The sequence below is a fragment of the Ceratotherium simum genome, chromosome 2 (assembly GCF_057802395.1).
Source record: "Ceratotherium simum simum isolate JZ-2026a chromosome 2, ASM5780239v1, whole genome shotgun sequence".
In the NCBI taxonomy this organism is placed as follows: Eukaryota; Metazoa; Chordata; class Mammalia; order Perissodactyla; family Rhinocerotidae; genus Ceratotherium; species Ceratotherium simum.
Window position 1 is genome coordinate 70,852,859 of NC_141901.1, and position 22,081 is coordinate 70,874,939.

The 22,081-nt window shown below is 32.3% G+C and overlaps 1 protein-coding gene across 3 annotated transcripts in view; it reads right to left on the minus strand.

The window, feature by feature from the left end:
- The window catches only part of FNBP1L (formin binding protein 1 like), a 107,644-nt gene that overhangs the window by 4,375 nt on the left and 81,188 nt on the right, over window positions 1-22,081 (minus strand). For 2 of the 3 annotated variants that reach the window (XM_004420826.3, XM_004420828.3), the window contains exons 7-13: window positions 20,493-20,621; window positions 18,641-18,787; window positions 16,643-16,846; window positions 6,935-7,044; window positions 2,895-3,027; window positions 2,403-2,497; window positions 295-443 (exon numbers count right to left, since the gene is read on the minus strand). In XM_004420826.3, coding sequence (XP_004420883.1) covers window positions 295-443; window positions 2,403-2,497; window positions 2,895-3,027; window positions 6,935-7,044; window positions 16,643-16,846; window positions 18,641-18,787; window positions 20,493-20,621 — 967 coding nt within the window. Of the gene's footprint in view, window positions 1-294; window positions 444-2,402; window positions 2,498-2,894; window positions 3,028-6,934; window positions 7,045-9,876; window positions 9,892-14,975; window positions 15,135-16,642; window positions 16,847-18,640; window positions 18,788-20,492; window positions 20,622-22,081 lie in introns of all 3 variants that reach the window. The other variant, XM_014780140.2, reaches the window with a different exon arrangement.

The window sequence follows — 22,081 nt, forward strand, 5'->3', positions numbered from 1 at the left end:
ACATGTGGCATTAGTAAGATCTCTGGGGGAAATTCTGACCAATGTCAGAATTTATAATTAAATAATAATCTGTATTATGATGCTAATAACATAGGCCATTTTCTTTCAAGTTAATATACGGAAGGAAATCTCTATATTTGTAATACAGTTAAAAATACTCGTATTAATGACCTGGGATTATGATTTTCTGACAATGTATTATTTAGTTGAGGACACTAAAGTGCACGATGACTCAACATATGCAGACTTTAAGGAACCAATTTTACCAAAAACAATATATTAAAACAATCATACCATCAAAAGGGTAGATAGCTTTGCAGTGTCCAATAGCAGGCAAGGGATCATCATCTTCAAATTCATCATCAAACTCATTGTGGTGACCATGCTGTTGTGGTGGCCCTCTGACTTCTTGGTTTGCATCATCAGTGTAACTTCCCTCAGGACTATAAAACATAATTATCTCTGATCAAGTATCACAAACATGGGAACTTTTTACGTTATCTACAAGTTGATCTCCTTAAGATCAACTCAGAGAATCAAATACCAATGCCAAGTTCCAAATTAAGTCTTTCTTTTCTTAAACATTGACTATATATATAAATTCCTTCTAATATAAAATGCTTCTTTGTTGAATTTCCTGAAATTAAAAAATTAAAAGATTACAATGTTCTAGGCACAAAGCATGTATTCAGTAAATATGTCTCAGTGTATCACTGGGTCCAGAGATAAAACTGAAAAACATAGTGGACATTTGTCTATCCTTATCTGGGACTCATCACCCCCTCTTTTGGCAAGAGAATTCTAAATTCCTTAGGGAACCCACCCAGACCCATGTTCAGTTCACAGGCTTCAGGTGGAGCTGTTCTGTCCTGGCTCCAGAGGGCTCATCTTAGCACAGCATTTTTACGGCCAGTGAATAATAGTTCATGAATAGGCCTGTAACCTAATCAGATATAAGAGATGCACAGAGACTTCTGCTCAGGACTGTTGAAAGAGAAGCTCCCTTCCTTTTCCACTGGACTTAAACCTGGAGAAGTATGAGTCTAGAGCTTTGGAAGATCAGCATATGGAGCCTTAAAATGAAGCCGACACAGTGGAAGGGAGAACTGTGAGGTGGAAACTGACTCCTGAGGATATCATCTGAGCTCCTAGATCAAGCTTTCCCTGAAGTCAGCCAATAAAATCTCTTTTTAGTGTAAGTCAGTAAGGGTAGAGTATTCATTCTGTTACTGAAAATCAAAAGACTTCTAGGAAAGTTAATTGCCAATTAATCATGTTAACAGGGAAGTTAGTAACTTAGAAAATCCAAAACAGGTAATCCAAAGGCATTTTTTTCCTAAAATTTTTTTAATCAAAGAGAGAAAATGTTAATAATTTTGTTAAAGGATCAAATGACTGGATAAGATTTTAATAATGGGAAAATCTACATGATTAGATTTAGCAGTACTTTAAGTATGCCTGGAAGCCATGTTCTTAAATAACACAAACCAGAGAGATTAGATTATTTTAATCTAGGTTTCACCTAATTAAAAAAACAGTATATTTGTGGATATCTCTTGATATACTGAAGATACGTACTCTTTCAAAAGGTGATAATGGAGAGGAACAGAAGAGGAGAAGGAGAAATAAACATTTGTCAAGCACATACTATTACCAAGTATTTTACTACTAGGTGCTTTATGTGCATTATTTCATTTATTAGTAATAACCCTGTATGATGGGTATTTTAATCCCTATTTTATATTCTAGGAAGCCAAGACTCAGGGAGTATTAAAAATGAACTTGCTCAAATTACACTGTAATGAAGTAGTATACCAAGATTTGATACTAGATTTCTCAAATTCTTCTCTAAAGTGAATCCTAATTTGTTGGATTATTGGAAAAAAAAAAAAAAAAAGACATATTACACAGGGGGGGAAATGTCACAAATGGTATGAAAACACAGAAACTTAGCAAAATGCCTTTTGGAAACTCTGGTCCAAACTAACAATACGCTTTTTTTCCCCTCACGAAACTCTGAGCAATTTGACAGTTAAATTTTTCTTTGGCACAAGCTACCCAACTCCATCTACACCATAAGGGAATCTTCCCAGGCCTGAGGAGCCTATGCCTCCACGCTATAGCTCCAAGAATCCACGCTACAGCTCCAAGAGTTTTCTATGTTCCTACCTTTGTTTTTGAATGCATAACAAACTAGAACTGAGCAGCAATACGAAATTTCATACTTCATCTGCAGCTATTGTAAAGAAACAGAAAATTATTTAGGTTTCAAAGACTGATGTTATTAAAAGCCAAACTTGTTAAATAAGGGAGGAAGAAAAAGAACTATATGAAGTTTAGGATAAAAGGGTGAGAAAAGTTTGGGGGAAAAAAGGAAATACAAATAAAATGCAAAAAATGACCTTTCTCGTCCCTGTGTTACAAGATGATTTATGTCACTGCTATGTCTTCTGTCTCCTCTCCCACCTGTCTTGCCTTCAACTTCAGAGAGCCAAGCCTTAGGAAAAAAATAAATAAAACTGAGCTCAAAATATTTTTTAAAAGCTCATAAGATATTCTACATTTAAAATGTGCTTTGAGTTTTTATGATTATGTAATTCTCACAGAAGGGAAACCTTTATTCCAATTTGGTCAATGATCAACTTTACAGCTAACAAAAAAATAGTATAAATAGTATAATAGTGAAAGTTTAGTTTTATATAAAGTTTTTAATTAAAAAAAAAAACTTCAATGAGGGACTAATTCTAAAGATTATATACCATAATGATACCTTACTTTTAGATTATAAACCCTAAAATTAAATATTTGAAGATAATTCTAGCAAAAACCAACCTATCATAATGAAGTTTATAAAAATGAATTTATCTTAGACAACTGCTAAATAACAAATCTACCTCATTCTTGTGGATTTCCATTCGCAGGCGGTCAATGTTATTCATGGTCTCCGCTAATTTAGGCTGCAAACTCCCTGGATCCCCCATTTGTGGATTTTTCTCATACACATCTTTCATTTTGTTGAGTGCTTCTCTGAAAACGAAAAGGAAGCCACAGCATTAAATATTCACTTCATATGTTCCTAGATAAAAAGAGTTTCACTTGATTTTGGGGATTCACATGCAGCCTAATCTTAAACCAGTCATATCTCTTTTAGTCAAACATTACCTGACTAAAGATAATCTGCATAAAGCTGATAATGTACATAGTAATTTATGGAGACAGTTTTAAAACATACAGAACATCAAAAAAAAAATAGATTTCATTTCTCATTTCTTGCTTCCTAAATGAGGAGATTATATATAATAATCTATATATATATATAGTATGTATATATACTATATCTATATATAATCTATATATAATAGGGCTATATATATAGCCCTATACATACAAAGGTTTAATCAAAGGCTAGAATAATATTCCTCAGTATTCTTAAACTCATCATGTCCCAAATCAAACTCATTATTCTCATTCAGACACATTATTCCACCGGTGTTTCTCATCTTAGTTCATAGCATCATCGTCCTCCCACTCTTCTATGCTGGAAATAGGAATGCCATCTTTAACATGCCCCTCTCCCTCTAAATTCAGTTATTCATCTCCTCTTCACCTTTCTAATCACATCACAAAAGGTTATGCCTCAATCAGCTCTCCTTGACTCTCTCTAACATCTGACATTATTGACTAACACTCCTAATACTCTTTTCCTTCTTGATCTCCTGGAGGTTGCATTTTCTTTTCCTTTCTCCTCACCTCTAGTGTATCATAATCTCCCTCACTGGCTCCTTCTCTTCCTCTGTTCATCCTTTAAATCTGTGTTACATAAAATGACAAAGGTTTCTTCTCATCTCATCCTACACTCCTCCTTTCTGTGGATGATCTCTTATTGTTTTGTTTTTCCAGATAACTGACTTACTGTTTTAATATGACCTATCTTCAGATGATTCTCAAATACGTATCTCCCCTGCTCTTTCTCTCCTAAATTCTAGATTTAATTTCCAAACCCAACTGGATACTACTTCCATATGAATTTTTCACATATTTCAAAAATCAACACAAACAAGACCATTCGTTATCTTTGCCCCAAATTTATTTTTTATTACTGTTTCAATTAAGTCTTTATCTATTCTCCTGAGCTACAAGCCTGTTGTTTTTTTTTTAATGTCTCCACTTTTCTCTTCTTGGACATCCAATCAGGCGAAAAGTCTGACCTACTTTGCCTTTGAAATGACTCTTGTATCTACTCCTCTTTTCTATCCCAAAGCATGTCTTAATTCAGACCCTCAGCATCTCTCATTCTGGATTATTATAAAGTTCCCTAATGGGTCTCCCTGCTGCCAACGTCTTTACTGTACTATCTACTCTTCATACAGCTTTCAATTCTCTTTCTGTAGAATACAGAGGTGATAATATCACCCTTCCTCTTTCAAGAACTTTTGGTGACTCTCCAATACCTACAGAATTCCACAAAAAAGCATTCAAGACTTTGCATAATTCATCATATACCTTTTCATCATCATCTTCTGCTACTACACTTCACACAATTTCTAATCAAGTATCCCTGGCCTACAGCCAATTCCAGGCCATGGCAAGAACATTCACATTTCTGTGCCTTTATTCTTAATTTTCCCTCTTCCCTGAATGCTCCTACTCTCCCCTTATTGTCTAACTTCTTGTCTAACCAACAAACCCTATTCTTCTATCAGGGTCTAATTTCAATGGTCTGGAGACAAACCGGCTAGTGTTTGGATGTCAACTCCGACACTGATCAGCTATCTAATCTTAGACAAATCATGTATTTATTTGATACTCAGTTTCTTCATCTATATAACAGGAACAATAACCTCAGAGGGCTATTTTGAGGAATTCAATGACATATACTCCATGTAAAATGCCTAGCTCAGTACCTAGTAGATAATAATCCCTCAATAAACATTAGTTTCCTATATCACCACCCTTCCTCCTCCCCCCAACATCTCTCCAGTTTTTCTTAATTATCCCAGTAAGAATTCATTATTTTTTTCTCCAGGTTCCCCTAGAACTTTATTTATATCTCTATTAGCAGCTAGGGTAATCCAGATTGTATAGAAATTAAATCATTTGGGTCTTATCCTCTCCAACTAGAATGTGAACCTCTTAGGATCAGGGACTATGTTTTATTTATTTTTATACCTTCTATAGTCCTGACAGTCTATTACATATGATAAGCCCTAAATATTACATTAAATGTTATAATTTTCCAGAGACTATTTACATGTAGCTCTAATAAGAAATACTTTAACATTTAAAAATTATTTCATGGGAATGTAATGTACAGCAAGGTGACTATAGTTATTAACTATAGTCAATGAATACAGTCATGCGTCGCTTAACAACGGGCATATGTTCTTCAGAGAAATGCGTCATTAGGCGATTTCGTCATTGTGCAAACATCATAGAGTACTTACGCAAACCTAGATGGTATAGCCTACTATACACCTAGGCTATATAGTACTAATCTTACGGGACCACCGTCATATACACAGTCTGCTGTTGACTGAAACGTTATTATGCAGCGCGTGACTGTATTTGAAAGTTGCTACAACAATAAATCTTAAAAGTCCTCATCACAAGAAAATAAAATTTTTTTGTAACTACGTATGGTGACACGTTAACTAGACTTATTGTGGTGATCATTTCATAACATATACAAATATCGAGTCATTATGTTGTACACCTAAAACTAATATGTCAATTATATCTCAATTAAAAAAACTTTTTATACTAATACAGATCCTCATTATTTGCAGATTCTGTATTTGTGAATTGTCTATTCCCTAAAATTTATCTGTAACCCCAAAAGGAACACTTGAAGCACCTGCTCTTTGTTGGTGATTTTTCTCTTTAAAATAGCCTCTAAACATAATGCTGAAGTGCTATCTAGTTCCTAAGTACAAGAAAGCTTTGAGGTGCCTTATGGAGAAAACACATATGTTAGAAAAGCTTTGTTCAGACATGAGTTACAGTGCTGTTGGCCTTGAGCTCAAAGTTAGTGAATCAACAATATATATTAAATAATGTGTCCTCAGACAGAAACACACATAAAACAAGGTTATGTATTGATCAGTTGATAAAAATGTGACCAGAGGCTAACTGGAGCCTAACCCTGTATTTCTCGTTTCAGTTATTCATTAATTCAGTGTTCACAGTGACTATTACATAGAGCACAACTGCCACAAATAATGAGAATCAACTGTAATACAATATTTCATGTATGATTAAGCACCCCATCACACCTTATGTACAATTCTTCACATCAAAACTTCACTCATGCTCGAGTTTAGGCTCCAATTTTATGTTCAGTGTAAAAGCAGATAGTAAGTCACCAATCCATTGTAATAACCCTTTATTTATCATAACTCTCTATATTCATTAACCAAAACTGAACTAAAGGAAACTTTTTATAAAATTGAAAAAAAAATTAAAGCATTGAGTGAATGAATCCGGAAGCTATAAGTAGTCAAGCACTGTTTGCCAACATATTTTGCTGCAAAAAATTATCATAGCCTCAGGTTTCTATTGAACTCAATTTATATACCAAAGTAAAATGAAAATTTATCAAAGTATACGAGGTAGTTAGTGTTGGTAAAACTACTTTTGATAATGAATCAAGATATTCTGAAAATTTATGGAAGGTGTAAATATATATATTAGTATCCAACCTAAGAAACTCTCTAACATTTCAATTTTACCTGTGACACGGTAACCATAAATTTTTTTATGGTTACCATAAAAAACCATAAAATTTTCCACAATTTAGGATTGTATTTTTCCCTCAAAAGATATTTCAATTAGGATGTATGATTTTTAAACCTTTTATACATTACATTTAAACACATCATTCAAAGTAGACCTTGAAAGGAATAATAATGGTAGAGAGAACTTAATGGAAAAATACTTTTGGTCTGATTCTTTTTGAAGTTCTCTGTTAAGTTCATCGATGCGCTGCTGTAGTTTTTTACGTCTTTGTTCTGGTGGCAGGTGACTGAAATCTTCTAGTGCTGGGCCCTGAAAAGAGAATCTAAATCATTATAAAAGACATTTTCAGGAAATTTTATTTTTTCAAATATACCCACTACAAAACAAAAATATATATCAATTTTAAGTTTAATTTCAAATTAGCCCTAAACAATCCCTTTTAAGAAAAAGATGTCTACATAGATATGTGCATGTGTTAGTTAAAACAACTGTATTATAGAAAGAGATCAAATTCCAGTCAGTTTATAAAATCATGAAATAGAATAGGTAAAAATATCACCAGATACAGATAATTAGTAATGACCAGTATCACATTATTTTCATGTCTTGGCAGAGTTAAAAAAATACAAGTGAACCTTCTTACAGCAACAACAACAAAATGGAAACACGTAACATTTCTCATCTAGACAAATTATTGTATACCACCACATTCCCAAATCAAACCCACTGCCATGATAGTAAGAATATTACAAACGTTCAGACTGAAAATATGAAAAGTTTATATAATTGAGTTAAGTAAGCAACTTACCTCATAAAGACAATCTAATTAATGAAATATATTTTAATATTGCATATAGTATTTAAATGATTACATTTATTAAACCATTCTTTAGAACCAAAACATACCTAATCATTAAAAAAGACAGAACTATCCACTGAGTGAAATATAAGTAGAAATTATATTCCAATAAGGAGTCTATTTTCAATTATCCTTTTGTACAAGCAAATATCTCACCTCAGTTGTTCCTGAAAGAAATATATAATCCAAAGAAAGATATAATCCTTCTTTAGGAAGAATGCTTGATGTCTGAAAAATTTTTAACGCTTTGATAGTCAAGAAGCTTTATTATTTAAGAAAAAGTGCTAGTATTTAGATGTAAATTTCTGATTCAAATGATGACTTTCTCCTTTTAAATGTTAATCACGTCAATGTCACTTTAGTTCTCTTATTAGAGATTACACGACAGAGCCAATATTAGCAACTATTGATTCCATTTAATATAAACCCATATTTACACATAAGTTTTTATATAATCCAAAAATTGATGACACCTATCATTCTTCATTTTTCTTTTTAAAATGGTGATTTTAAGAATATGCAAGTTCAATTTTTAAAGTGTTGCTGAAATGAGTTCCCAAAATAAATACATCCTTGCTCTTTGGGCAACTTATGCCTGTAACACATGCTAAATGGCTTTATTTCACCATCTATGAGAATGCTTCCCTTACTTTTAAAAAAGAGAAAACTCACTTTTAGGATGAGCCATGATCAAATGTAACATTTAATTAATAATAGAATCTCTAGAATTTTTCCCAAGTGGCCTGCACATTATGAACATTCAATAAGCCTGCCTAAAAAAAGTAGGGCATCTTGTCTAAGTTGCCTTTGGTTTTTAATCTACTGGTAGCCAAAAATAAGAATCTGTTAATCAACCAAATCTGAACTAAATAAATGAATGGCAAGATTTCCTATACAAGGTGCCTTTAAATTTAGTGGTTAATTACCAATATAAGTTGTCAATTTTAATCTAATTTGGGGTACAGGTTTTGAAAACTATCATATATGTGCCAAAGATAAAACTTTCTAATTTAGATTTTTTTAAATATTTCTTAAAATTTTGAAAAACTATTTCGTTAGTAAAGAAATATATTTCGCTGTGGTTTATTTGATAGTATTATAATAAACTCACAACTACATATAAGTAAATCTGCCAGATTTCCACCTGTCCCCAATCAAAACTTGTTTTTAAATTTATTAATAGTAGATACCTATGTACTTACATTTTTAATATCCCATTTTGACATTATAACCTATTCTTTTATAGAATCTGAGAACTAAACTCATTCTATTTCCTATGGATGTAAAGAAGACCTCTGAGGCATTTAACAACCTCTCCTATGACAAGAGAATTCACAAAAGGTCAAACTGCCAGAGTCTTTTTGAAAAACAATGGTCTATTTTCCAAAAATGAGAAACTATGCAAGCACCCAATAATTTGGGGGTTAGGTCTTCACAATGTAGTCTCATTAATTTGTTTGAAATAAATGTATAAAGGAACATCACACACACACACACACACACACACACACACACACAATATTTAGGTTATTTGTGCTTTTATTTCCATTCAATAGTACAGAAGAAGCAGCACTAACTATAATGAAACTAGTAGGAAAATTTTCTTTCTTGCTTTTTGGAAAATCTAATGATTCTTATGATAAACTACAAATCAAATTTATATGATTTTTTTTGTGTGTGTGACGAAGATCAGCCCTGAGCTAACATGCATGCCAATCCTCCTCTTTTTGCTGAGGAAGACTGGCCCTGGGCTAACATCTGTGCCTATCTTCCTCCACTTTATATGGGACGCCATCGCAGCATGGCCTGACAAGCAGTGCATCGGTGTGCACCCAGGATCCGAACCCGGGTCACCAGCAGCAGAGCACACGCACTGAAGCGCTAAGCCATGGGGCCAACCCTATACAATTTTCTTAAGGGCATTAAGAAAAATCATGAAAAATCATTTTTGTTTAATTTTCCTTCTGTAAAAACATGAACTTTTGTTCTACTATGTAACTTAAAAGTAATGTTTAACTATAATTTTATTCTCTGTGACATGATAGGACCCTACTCAATAACATTTAAGAACTTAATGGGTTGATTACAGGTTAACCACATTATTTTCTAGTTTTATGACATCAAGAGATACTGGCATATGCTGGTCTACGGATTAAGTTATAAAAAGAAAAGACAAGGTGAAAATGTAGGGATGTACCTTACCACTTGTTTTGACTTAAACAAAACAATGTTTTGAGATTACTTAATGTTGGCACACATATAGATCAGCACATAAGGCTTACCATCTTCACCGACCACTGAATAGTTCAATGGAAAACAGAAAGAAATGGTAAATTATTCACATGAAACTATAATACAGAAGATGCAATAACCTATATATATATATATTTTACAATATTAAAATAAATCATGTACATTTCACAATCCAAACAATTATGCCAGAAAAACAATTTTAAGCACATTTTTTGGAAAGTAAACTACTTGCAAAAAAAAAAAAAAAAATACACTGATGATAATGGGCAGATATTTTCCAAGTGCAACTAAAACTCAAAAGTACATAGTAATCATTCTATCTTTTTCATGTATTTTCTTCTTTAAAATAGAATTTTTACATAAGTGGATTTCACTTATATAGCTCTTCATTCTCAAAATACTAATATTTGAAAATTTGAATATAAAAGATCTAATATTAACCATTTTAAAAGAAATCTTATATGAAGTATTAAAAAATGGAATGTTCTTCCCAATGCATTAAACAAAACACCATTATTTGAATTTTTATAGTTCAAAATACTGTTTTAAATGTAAATATATAATGGGTAGGTGAGGGTACATTTCTACTTTAGTTTTCAGCTGCTTTTTTAAATGTATAAACACATTAAAAACACATTATTATCAAAATAATAAATAAACGAGTCACCCAGATTCAAGTTACCCATCCGTATTTCATAAGAAACACAAATATGTGGGTCGAATTTTGCTTTGAAGATATAGCGTCTATTTTTCAGTTTTTATTCTGAAATCCATATGCTCAAAAAGCAACACTAAAAATATAACTTCGATTTTTAGAAAATTGGTTAAAATTTATTCTTTCTGAAAATGAAATGACATAGCCAGAGTGCTCTCACAGAGGAAATATACCGCATATGTATATATAACCCACATTCCGTGGGTTAGCAGTGTTCTGCAACTGGCATTGCACCTATTTAGCATCCCAACTAAACACACATGCACACACACATGTATACACACACACAATACACATACCCTATGACCCAGAATGTGCAGTAGAGCTTTACGAAATTAATCTTCACATTCACTGTATTTGGTTAGCAGCCTCTAAAATTTTTATTTTTCCCCGTTTTCTAAATCATGATGTTTTAGAGAAGATGGAGGGATATTAGGCAGAATTTCACATAAAAATATGAATTTTAATATACAGCTGACAAAAATATCTACCCTTTATCTCTGATGAATTGGCCATATATATTAATGGTTATGATGATAAGCAAAGATGACATTTGCTATCCGTTCTCTTTCCAAATTAAGCTTAACATTCTTTAGACTGTCAGTAGTTTCAGGGAACAAAAACCACAACTTATTTTGCTATGACAAAATTCCTGGTAAGGAGATAAAAAGGTTTAAATTTTAAAAAGATATTCATGGTCTTCTTAAAATGTTATTAAAACAAAATTATATATAGGAAAAGAAGCAAAATATGTTAAGTATATGAATTTATCTTTTATGATAATTCTCACCAGCTAAATTTTTAAGTGATGCAAATTATTTTTCCAGTTTCTATTTTAATGTCTTCAAGAAAACATGAAGATAAATATATATAACTGAAATGTCAAATGTTTCAGCTTTTAGTCTAATTTTACTATCAATTAGAAAATAAATTTACAGTTCATTAACCTTAGATTTGGGGGTACAAAAAACTCAAGTTCTCTGTAAAAATATTAGAAATATATTTTGTCTTTTTTTTAAAGTAATTCATGGTCAATATAGAAATACCTTACTCTCATATGCAATTATCATATAACTATAAATAAAAAATTTCACAGACCCACCATATCTTAATAAACTCAAAAGGGAGCTAAAAAGGAAATCAATTGGGCAATTAAAATTATTTGGTGTATCTCATTTAAAGATAGGAAAATCCTAAGAACTGTACTCTGGAGAGATAAAAGCTTACAAAAATGACTCTAGAAATCTATAAGATGAATAATTTATACAGAAAACATGGACTTGTTATTGCTGGATAAATCTACTTCTTAAAAAAAAGGAGTACCCAGTAAGCTCAAATGAAGTAATTAGAGAGTAAAAAGTATTCGTTTTTATATTGAGTAGTTAAATTTGGGTGTATACCAAATATCCATTAATGGTTAGATCTTGATGTCACAAAAGGAAATTACAGACCCTCGTCCCTCAGAAATGGTCTACCGGTACCACCATCGAATTCAAAAACATTGGTCCAATATAACATTTTTCATATCCTTAAAAGATACTGGGAACTGTATACACTAGGTTTTCTTTAGGGAAAAAAAAAGAAAAAAAGAAAAAGAAATTAGAATTTTTTAGAAAAGCCTAAAAGCAGGTATTTAGGAAAAATGATATAACACAAATATAGCTTGAAACAAGAGTTTCTGACTTGAATGGTGCAACTCAGCAGCTTTAAGAAACCTTAAGACAAATCATTTCACAATATATGTAGATCGAACCATCATGATGTATGTCAACTATTGATTACTGATGACTATCAAAATATTCTGTTTTTACATAAGAACCTGGGGATTGAATTTATTTTAGTAAATTTACTTGGCTGGCTATTTTAGTGGCAATGTGAAAAGTGCCTAGAGGTAACTTAGCATAAAGAGTAGTGAGTTCTCTGTTGTATGCTTTATAGGAAAGATGTTAAGAGAGTAGGTCCTATGAGTTCTCATCACAAGAATTGTTTTTTCTTTTCTTTTTATTGTATCTGTATGAGACAAGGGATGTTAACTAAACCTATTGTGGTAATTATTTCACAATATACGTAAACCAAACCATCATGCTATATGCCTTAAACTTATACAGTGATGTATGTCAATTATTTCTCAATAAAACTGGAAAAAAAAGAAACCTTAAGACTTATTTTGTAAGCTTAATGGACTTACATGTAAAAATACATAAACTGGCTTCTTAAAGCTTATCTTCTTTTTAGATTTTCCTATATTGAGAAAATTCTTAAGTGTAAGGAAAACATCTCTATGGGTTAATTTTGAAACATTATCTAGTAAACTACCAAATACCAATCAAAAGAAATTTCTCAACACCAAGGAATAACTTCCCTTCCTGCTCTATCCCCCAACCCCCTAACTGGTTTGTCTGTCATACTTTCCACCTTGCATACTGCTTTTTTCTTTGGCATAATAACTAATAATAAGAGTGGTTAGGATTTCTGGAAGTAAGCCCCCCAAAACACAATTTACTAATATTTAAAATTAAAGCAATATGTGGAAATAAGACAAATAATGACCAAGCAGATACTTTTAAGTTCTACAGTTATAAAATTCTACCTATAAATTTATTCAATACGAATGAAGATGTCACATATTTCAGCTTCTCTCTCAGGGCTCATAGTTCTACCTGCCTAAACTTTTTTCATAGAATTACATCTACTTCAGATGACTATACTGTATAGAATACTGTAACAGGACCTGGCAGACTCAGTGTATAGAACACATAAACGATTACAAAAATATGGCTACTAAATAGTAACTTCTCATGATTTATGTAACAACATAATATTTACTGTAGTCTCAATCGTCATAAAGAAGAAAGATGGGAATTAACTCTACCCTCAAACTCAGGCAATAAAAAATTCCAAATATGATTTCTTAAAGTCTTTAAAACAAGTGCCAAGGGCTTTTAAAAGTGATTACGGGCACCTGTAGTGCCTGGAGGGATAATATACACTCCTTCATAGGGACTTTTCAAAATGTCATTAATTGCCTATATTATTAGTTGCACACACAGAATTAGGTTAAGGTAAATGCAAAGAAGTTCGTGTGTCATATAGGAAAAAAAGAAGTCATTTTTGACATTTCTGCTACCATTACTGACATCAGTTAAGTTTGTCATATTGTTTTAATGGAAATGTAGATGATAATTCAATCTTGCCCTAAATTGATATATCTTGTTCTACACGTGGCCAAAAGAGAAACCTAACTAAAGCAATCTGAAGATACAAAGGACTAAAAAAAGTAAGACAGATAGATAGATAGGCTAAACAGAGAAGGAAAGAAAGAAATGAGAAAGAGAGGAAGGAAGGAAGGTAGAAGAAAGGGAGGACCAAGGGAAGGGGAAGGGCAGAGAGAGGGAGCACGCACAAGAGCGAAACCAACTATAGTGTATTACTATTAATGATCGCACTTCTTATGACACTGATAGATTCTGAGTTCTCATCTGTGGGTAGTCACACCTATGTTTTTCATATGTCCAAACAAATGTTCAAACAAATCTCATAAATGTATCTAAGTTATGAGCTATGAATATTACAAATGCCCTTAAAATCAAACATAAACAATAGAAACTAGCTTCACTAACATTATGGAATAACACTAATTTATTTATCAATAGTGTAACAGTTTTGTTATGAAACAGTTTAGTATTTGCATTTTACTATTCTAAAATGTTTCATTTGCAGAGTACCTTTAGTTATACGTAAATGCCACAGGCTGGCCAATTTAAAAAAAAAAAAAATTCTGGTAAAAAATACTTTACTTTTTTTTAGTTCAAGAAAACAAATTTCATGTAAACACTACTCAATAATATCCAGTAGTTTTATAGGCTTTATAATGCACAAAATACCTTCTAATATATTATCTTAATTTGATCTACAATCTTGATATTTAACATGCTTATTTTTAATTTCTTATTTAACTATTGGAAATTGTGTTTTATGCTTCTAAAAGTAGGGCAATTAAAACTGAACTCGATTTTTTTTTATTATCAACAAGATAATACTTTATAAATTGGCAGAAGTCATCATTAGTGACAAATTATTACATGAGTAACTCCAGTGACAAATTACTGAAAGTCTTAAAAATGTAAATACATTACAAGACAATGGTGGACATATGATTTCACATAAACAAAAAAAAATAGCTAATATGATTGTACCCAGCACCCTCTTTATAATACCATTCTTTTATGGTTTAGCATTTCAAATGTTATAAAGAGGAGTTGTTTTTAACTTGAGGGCAGCTATACTTAATTCTCTGGGGTTTTAAAACTACATATTTACAGGAGAGAGCCTTATAATGAGGGTGGAGAGTATTAAAAGCCACACTACACACACAATAGGCCATCATGCATTTTAACCCATTATTAAACTTACCCCTCTTTTGAGGCTTCTGAAAGAAGGAATTCTGGGCTTCCCTGTTTTTATTTCATTCATACAATAATGCACGGGCTCAATGGAGAATGTGAGAAACTGGGACCCATTAGGAGTACTGGATGTGAATAAACTAGTAGGGGTTAAGGGTGGGGACTGTGGCTAATATGGAAATAAAGAAAGGAATCAATAAGCCAAATGTGCATAGTTTTTTCCTAAATGAAAATTCTATTTTTGGCAACATACTTTTCACAAAATATATCTCAAATAAAGTTTTCTATAAAAATATTATAAGAAAGTTAACATAGTTTTGCCAAAACTGTCATTTTAAAAAGTCTAATTTACTTTTAAAAATGTACCATTTCATTTGATCATTTTTTTACAAGCTGACAGATTAAAAATATAGAGTACACAAATTATAATGTTAGAGAGAGCAATATGACCTAGGAAAAAAATTCTCTTCTGATTTCTAGAATATCAGCACCACCTAGTTAGTTATACTTACTTAATCTGTACTTGTCAGAGATAAAGGCAGCAGCCACAGTTAAAGTTCTTAATCTGTACTTGTCAGAGATAAAGGCAGCAGCCACAGTTAAAGTTATCTAAATAGGTAATGTCTATTAAAATAAAATATTAAAATTGTAACTGATTATTATCACAAATAGGAAAAAAAAAGTTCATTACATTTGCGGCTTTCCTCTCAGATTGTATCTATTTCATCCTTATTGCACCTCATTTTTTTTTTTTTTTTCAATTTCAGTATTCCTTGTTTTTCTAAGCTTTCCTAGCTACTCTGATCTGACTTAAAAAGAAGTCTCACCTCTCAACTTCTCGACTGGACAATATTATTAAAAGCATGAATAAATGAGGTAATTATAATTGTGCTTTTAAAAATATTTATAGGTATAATTTGAGTTAAATGTTATCTACATTCATGTCAAGATCAGAAAAATGAATTAAAATAATCATGTATATTTTAGTAAATACAGCAAAGATTAACAGTACATATCTATTCTCCTACTGATGTGACACTATTATAATCACTAAATTGATGAGAAAGATTAAGCACTCATCTATTCGATTTGCTCCTCTGCTGAGCTAGATTTATCTAAAATAAACAGCACATCAAAAGATGGGTTCCAACAAGAAGTTAAGAGTGAGATTCTCCTAGGAAACTAGAGATTTTTTAAACTTTAAATAACCACAAACATTGAGCCCTTCCCATTTAATATTCACATGGATGATAAAAATAACTTTATTAGTATGATCTATAAGACCTAATTTGACATTTATTATTGCTGTGGTCAATCATTCATTCCAATTGAGAATTGCAATTTTAGTGGTCTTATAGTTAGATCATAATGTTTCCTTAGAAATTCTGATTGAAACTATACACAAATAAAATTTCAAAAGCATATAATTTAAGAGATATTAACAACTTATTAAATATTTTTACTCATTATTAAGTGTTGGTCAAATGTTAAATCCAGAAATAATTTTTACCATTAAGGTATAAAACTATTTCTAATAAGTGAAAAGCTAATTGAATCATTCAAATCAAAATATTTATTCTCTGTTAATAGTAAACCATTATCCATTCAATGCGTACATTGATTTAAATGACACACTAAAACAAAATTATTAGCATAGAGGAATTTTATGACTTTTACCTTAGGCTTCTTTCCAAAGAGCCACAACTTGCCCTTGGCCTTTCCTACTGTGGTTTTGGCGTCCACCTTCCCACTTTCCTGTTTGGATGCACTGATAGTCCCATCAGAAATGGTTCTATAAATATGCTGACTGTAATCTTCAAATGGAAAGTCTCCTGGAGGTTCAAATCCAGACTTGAAAGAGTCTACTACCATCTGAGAGTCCTATCCACAAAAAACATGTTTTTAAAACCATTTCATTTGTTCATAATACCACATTAGCTTTTAAAACTTTAATCCATGAAAGAAAACAAGTAAAAATTTAAAGAAATAATTCTACAGTAATCATTAAAGGTTTAAAGTGAATCATTTCTTCCTGTGAATTTGTAATAAACCGTAAATATTTTAATCCCAATAGAAAAAAATACTAATTTGTAAATAAATTACCACAATTTTAATTTGTAATTAAAAATTTAAAATATTAGTTTGTAATGTTTTCACTCCATTATGAATGTTTTCACTCCATAGCTTTAACCTACTGAAATTCATATGAGGACTAGTTAGCTGATAAGAAAGATCTAAGCGACAAAGGGAATACAGGAAGAGGTTATTCTCAAGTAGAAATTCTCAGAATTTTCAAAGGAAAAAGGTTTTTTGCTTTACAGGATTGACTACAAAGAAATCGACCTTTGGAACAGAGGAAAGGGCATCTAATCATAAAAGAGAGTAAGAGACAAGTAGAAAGGCTTTTTATTCATCCAACAGAGGAAAGGATAAATAAAAAGTATTAAAGACATAATTGGGAACGTTAGAGCAACAGGGAAAGATCTCACAAACAGTACTGAGTGCATAAAGCAACTGTGAAAATATAAAGTTCAGTACCATTTACCTAAAACTTTACAACTCATGTAAGTGTTACATACTGTTTTCAGACATTCATACCTCTATCTAAATGTTCCACTAACACCTTAAACTCATCATTTTCAAACAGAATACTTTATCTCTATGAACTCCTTCCCACTCCTAACCACCTCTCCTCTTTTCTTATTTCTGTTAACAGCACATTTTACCTGTCATTTAATCAAAAGTCATCCTTAAGTCATACTTTACTTTTGTCACTAATGCCACCCCCACCAATCATTTGCTAAAGGGTAAGAAGAGTGAGAGGAGGGACCTAACTATATTTGTAACCTTGGATCAAGCCATACCGAAATATAAATGTACCTTTGAATTCCCAATTAAAGAACCCTAAAATCCTCTTTCCTTTTTAAAATTTAAGTCAAAATTCTATTTATTACAGGAAAGATCTTCACTAATATAATACCAACTTGCTGTGAAGACCAAAATATGCGGTAGATATTTGGCACTTCCCAAACACTGGTTCTCTTCTCTTGCTCTTCCCCTATATAATATCCTAAGTTTCTGCCAACCACCCTTTTTGATCAATCAACATTTACCGAGAAATGACCTATAAAGACTCTGCTAGACCGTAATCAAGATATAATGTGATTAGATATATTTCCTCAAAGGGGCAGAGATATGCTGTTCCTTCTACTCATAATGCCCTCCTTCTTCTTTCTCACGGGCCATCATTCCATACACTACCCATGCTTCAAATTCCAGCTCAAGCGCCAACTCTTGTGTTAAAAGCAACTCTTACAACTCTAGATCTGCCCGACCATTTCCTTCTCTAAACTTTCACTAGACTAATAGTACAATACAGTTTGTAACACACAGTTCACAGGTTAGTTATACTCTCAGAGTAAAACTAAAAAATTAGCGGGGGGGAGGAGAGGGAAGGGTTAGAACTCTTTTCTTCTAAACAATTCGAATCTTAGTGTTCAGAATGGTCCTTAGAGCCAAAAGGAGTCCAATCTATCACCAGACTTTCTTCTACAGAATATAATTTAGAATCAACTATCTATCAATTACTTCACTCCTTTCCCAATTCATTTCACTAACTAAAACTGCACACCTAAACCAAATATATTTATTCAAATATAATTATATAGCACTTACTCTTCTTTCATCAACTGATTTTGCTGCAAGAATCATTCCTTCCAAACATTTTGAAATGATAGGAATAACTTTGCGTTCTGAATCTGCAAATCCTCTGTAACACTCACTGAGTTTAATCGTCCTTCGTTCATCCATTTCTTGTAGTTGCTAATAATCAGGAATTAGGGGGAAAAAAGGAAAACTGAATCTTATTTTCTATTTTTTATTCTGAAGCAACCTCCCTCAAAAAAAAAAAAATTAAAGATTCTATCCTAATAGTTACATTGTTGTTAATACCTTTTAACAAGCGCTACAGATTTGCAATACTTAAAACTTGAGGCCTGTTAAATAGCAAAAGGAAAAAAAATCAAAGCTTTTAGTACATCCTAAAACCAGGTGACACTGGTTTTCAAGCCTTCTAAAAGGACCCCCTACAGGCTACCAGGCTCCCTGCCCCATACCACCTCCTCTTTTCATTCCTCAATCAGAGCAGTGTTGTTTATGCTTCCAGAAGAAGTTTTATTTGAAAACAGAATTTTGACGCTTTTCTTTTTCTTTCCAAGCAATTGCCCTATAACATATACAAGTCTGAGACTTCTAAGCCCTTAAGCTAGTTCAAAATACTTTGGTAAGATCTGGCTGGACCAAAGATCCACAGCTGACCGCATACCAACAAGTTCTCAGACCTACCACAGTCTACAGCTCAGAGTGACTATCAAAGGGTTGGAGACACAAGAGGCAAAACAGGAAGCCACAAGGTCAAAGCGGTACACATATGGAATCCCCACAATTCAAAAATTCATTGACACATGCCACTAAGAATTATCTGTGATATCACTCTTTCTTCTTTAACTACTTCCCAAAGCCTGGTAATTTATTTTGAGACCTGCATTTTCACAAAAGAACTGCTCCCAGCATCACGAAATGGGAAGAATGCTATAGGGCAAGGGCCAACCAAAAGGATCAAGCCCCAAAACACAAAAAGTAGTTCATCTGCAAGTTAAGGTCTCCCCAGAATATGAAGGCTTAGCTAGTAAGTCTAGAAAAACACCACAGAGTGAGGACTGGCAGGCTACATGCTCCGCATTAAATGACCAGAATCTGATACCCACTCTAGTCCACCATCTCTCACTATGCTTCCTTTGTACTTCTAATTTGCCTTACAAAGAAAAAAAAGTATATTTGGGCTGACACTTTCCACATAATCTCTGCTCTCCCAGATACTACTTCTTTCAACACTGCTTCACTAAATCCCTTTTCTCTAATTTTTCTTCTTTCTAGAATAGGCAGTAACATAATTTAACCCTCATGTAAATTATGGGGTCTTTAGCTGGGGCTGTTTGGCACCTACTATCATCAAGTGATGATGAATGAGATTAATAAGCAAACTCATGGCCTGAATTATGTTTATGATCTGGCAGCTAGAAACACAAGCAGGCAAAAACCAGGCTAGTAAATACATTTTATAAGATTTATTTCTGCCACCTGGCCTAATGTCAACAGTTCTGGTATAGTGTCAAAAAGCTACATCCCAATTCTAGGTTGAGCGGGTTACAGTGTACAATTCCAATAAAGGCTCCCTATTAAGTCATAACACTTAATGATACAGTATTAAAATTTATCTAGAAAATGTCATTGTTTTAGTGGACTGTTTATTATACTAATAATAAATATGTAGGAAAATTTGTGATTTCAAAGTTAGGAAAAACTTACTTTTCAAATCTATAATCATAAAGAAATTTCTTATCACCAAACTTGATGACTAGTGAATCTAGAAACATTCTGATTGATGCCTGAAATTTAAAAGTTTTACATTTAAAGACTAGCTCTTCCAACTATAAAACTACATTAATTTCACTTATCTAAATTTTACCTTGTAAATCTGAGGAATCACTACGTAGTAATGTTTGTGTTGTTCTCCATTAAAGTTTTGTAATTGTGCAGCATATTCATTTTTATTTTCATCAGCCATATGCGTACGCAGATTCAACTGCTGTTTAGCCTAAAGGCAAATTGGTCCAAATCATTACCAACAAAAACAACAACAAAATCATAGCTAATTCACTTTTCTAAAAGTTATAGTAAAACTACACTTTTTCTAACTATTGATAACTTTGATAATTTAAGAAGATGCTTGCAGATTTTATGGTCAGAGCAGTCTCTCTATTGCAATATTCCCTTTTTCTTATTGCAATAGTCTTTCCCCTCACAATAATCTATCCAAATAAAGTTTCTCCTTACCAAATCCAGATTTTTTAAAAAAAATTAAATGAATGACAACATTATGGCTTGAAACAGTTAGCTTTTAATTAGAAGAGAAAACCAGCATCAGGAATATTTTAGACAGTTAAAAAGTTAGTAGTAAAACATTTCTTTAAACATGATCCACTTATATCCAACTCAGAACCACAGTAAAACCAAGTAATAATAAAAATGTGATTTTTGGATAAGGTAATATTCAACAATAATTTCCATCTTTATACAAAACCACAGGTACTTTAAGGAATGCTTATTTAGAATTCTGTTCTGTTCATCTCAAGCTCTTGTAGAAATGCTTTTCAAATGAGTCATAGTAGTATCGTCTACATTGGTGAGAACATTGAAATACAAACAATACAAATTGTTAATTCTAGATTTATTGGAGAGGAATCTAAACAAATTTCTCAACTATTCTAAAGTAATATGAAAAAAACAAAATAAGAACTGAACTCAATTTCTCACAGTGTTCCAAGGAATAAATCATGTTATATGAGAGTGCTCTGAAAATTGTAAAGCACATTGTGACTACAATTCATTATTCTAATTCCAGTTTCTACAAATGTAGTCCCTGACCTTCCATCAGTAGGTCCACAAGTTAGTTCTTCTGAACTCAGAAACAAACTGACCCACAGAAACATGTGGTGGCCAAGATCTCAGATAAGCCCACAAAAATCAATTTAATCCACAGTGTACTTAAAGATTACAAAAAATAAATACTATGGAAGCTAAACACTATGGCCCAAAGTATTTCTACAGAAAAATACATTTGAAGTTCCAAACTGGGACCCTAAGTACACATTCATTCACTCGTTCCCCTTTTCTCCCTCCTCCCTCAAACTATGATGAAATAGAGGATTCCAAATTATTCCCTACCCACAGTGGTTCTGTCAGGGGAAACTCCTCCTGTTCTCCAAGTCACTGGCTGTGATTCTCAAGGTCTGGGGCATAGGTTCCAGCAGAGTATGTAGGAGTATAAGTGCAGAAGCTAAAACAACTGAAGCCTCCACTGGCATTTTCTGGGCTTCAGACTTACTGCCTTCCTTTTCTTTCTTTCATTTTTTTATATTGCATTAAAATTTTTAAAAAATTTTTAATTGTGGTAAAATGTATAATACACAATACACATAAAATTTACCATCTTAATCATTTTTAAGTGTACACAGTACATAGCATAAGCAGTGTTATGTATATTCATATTGTTGT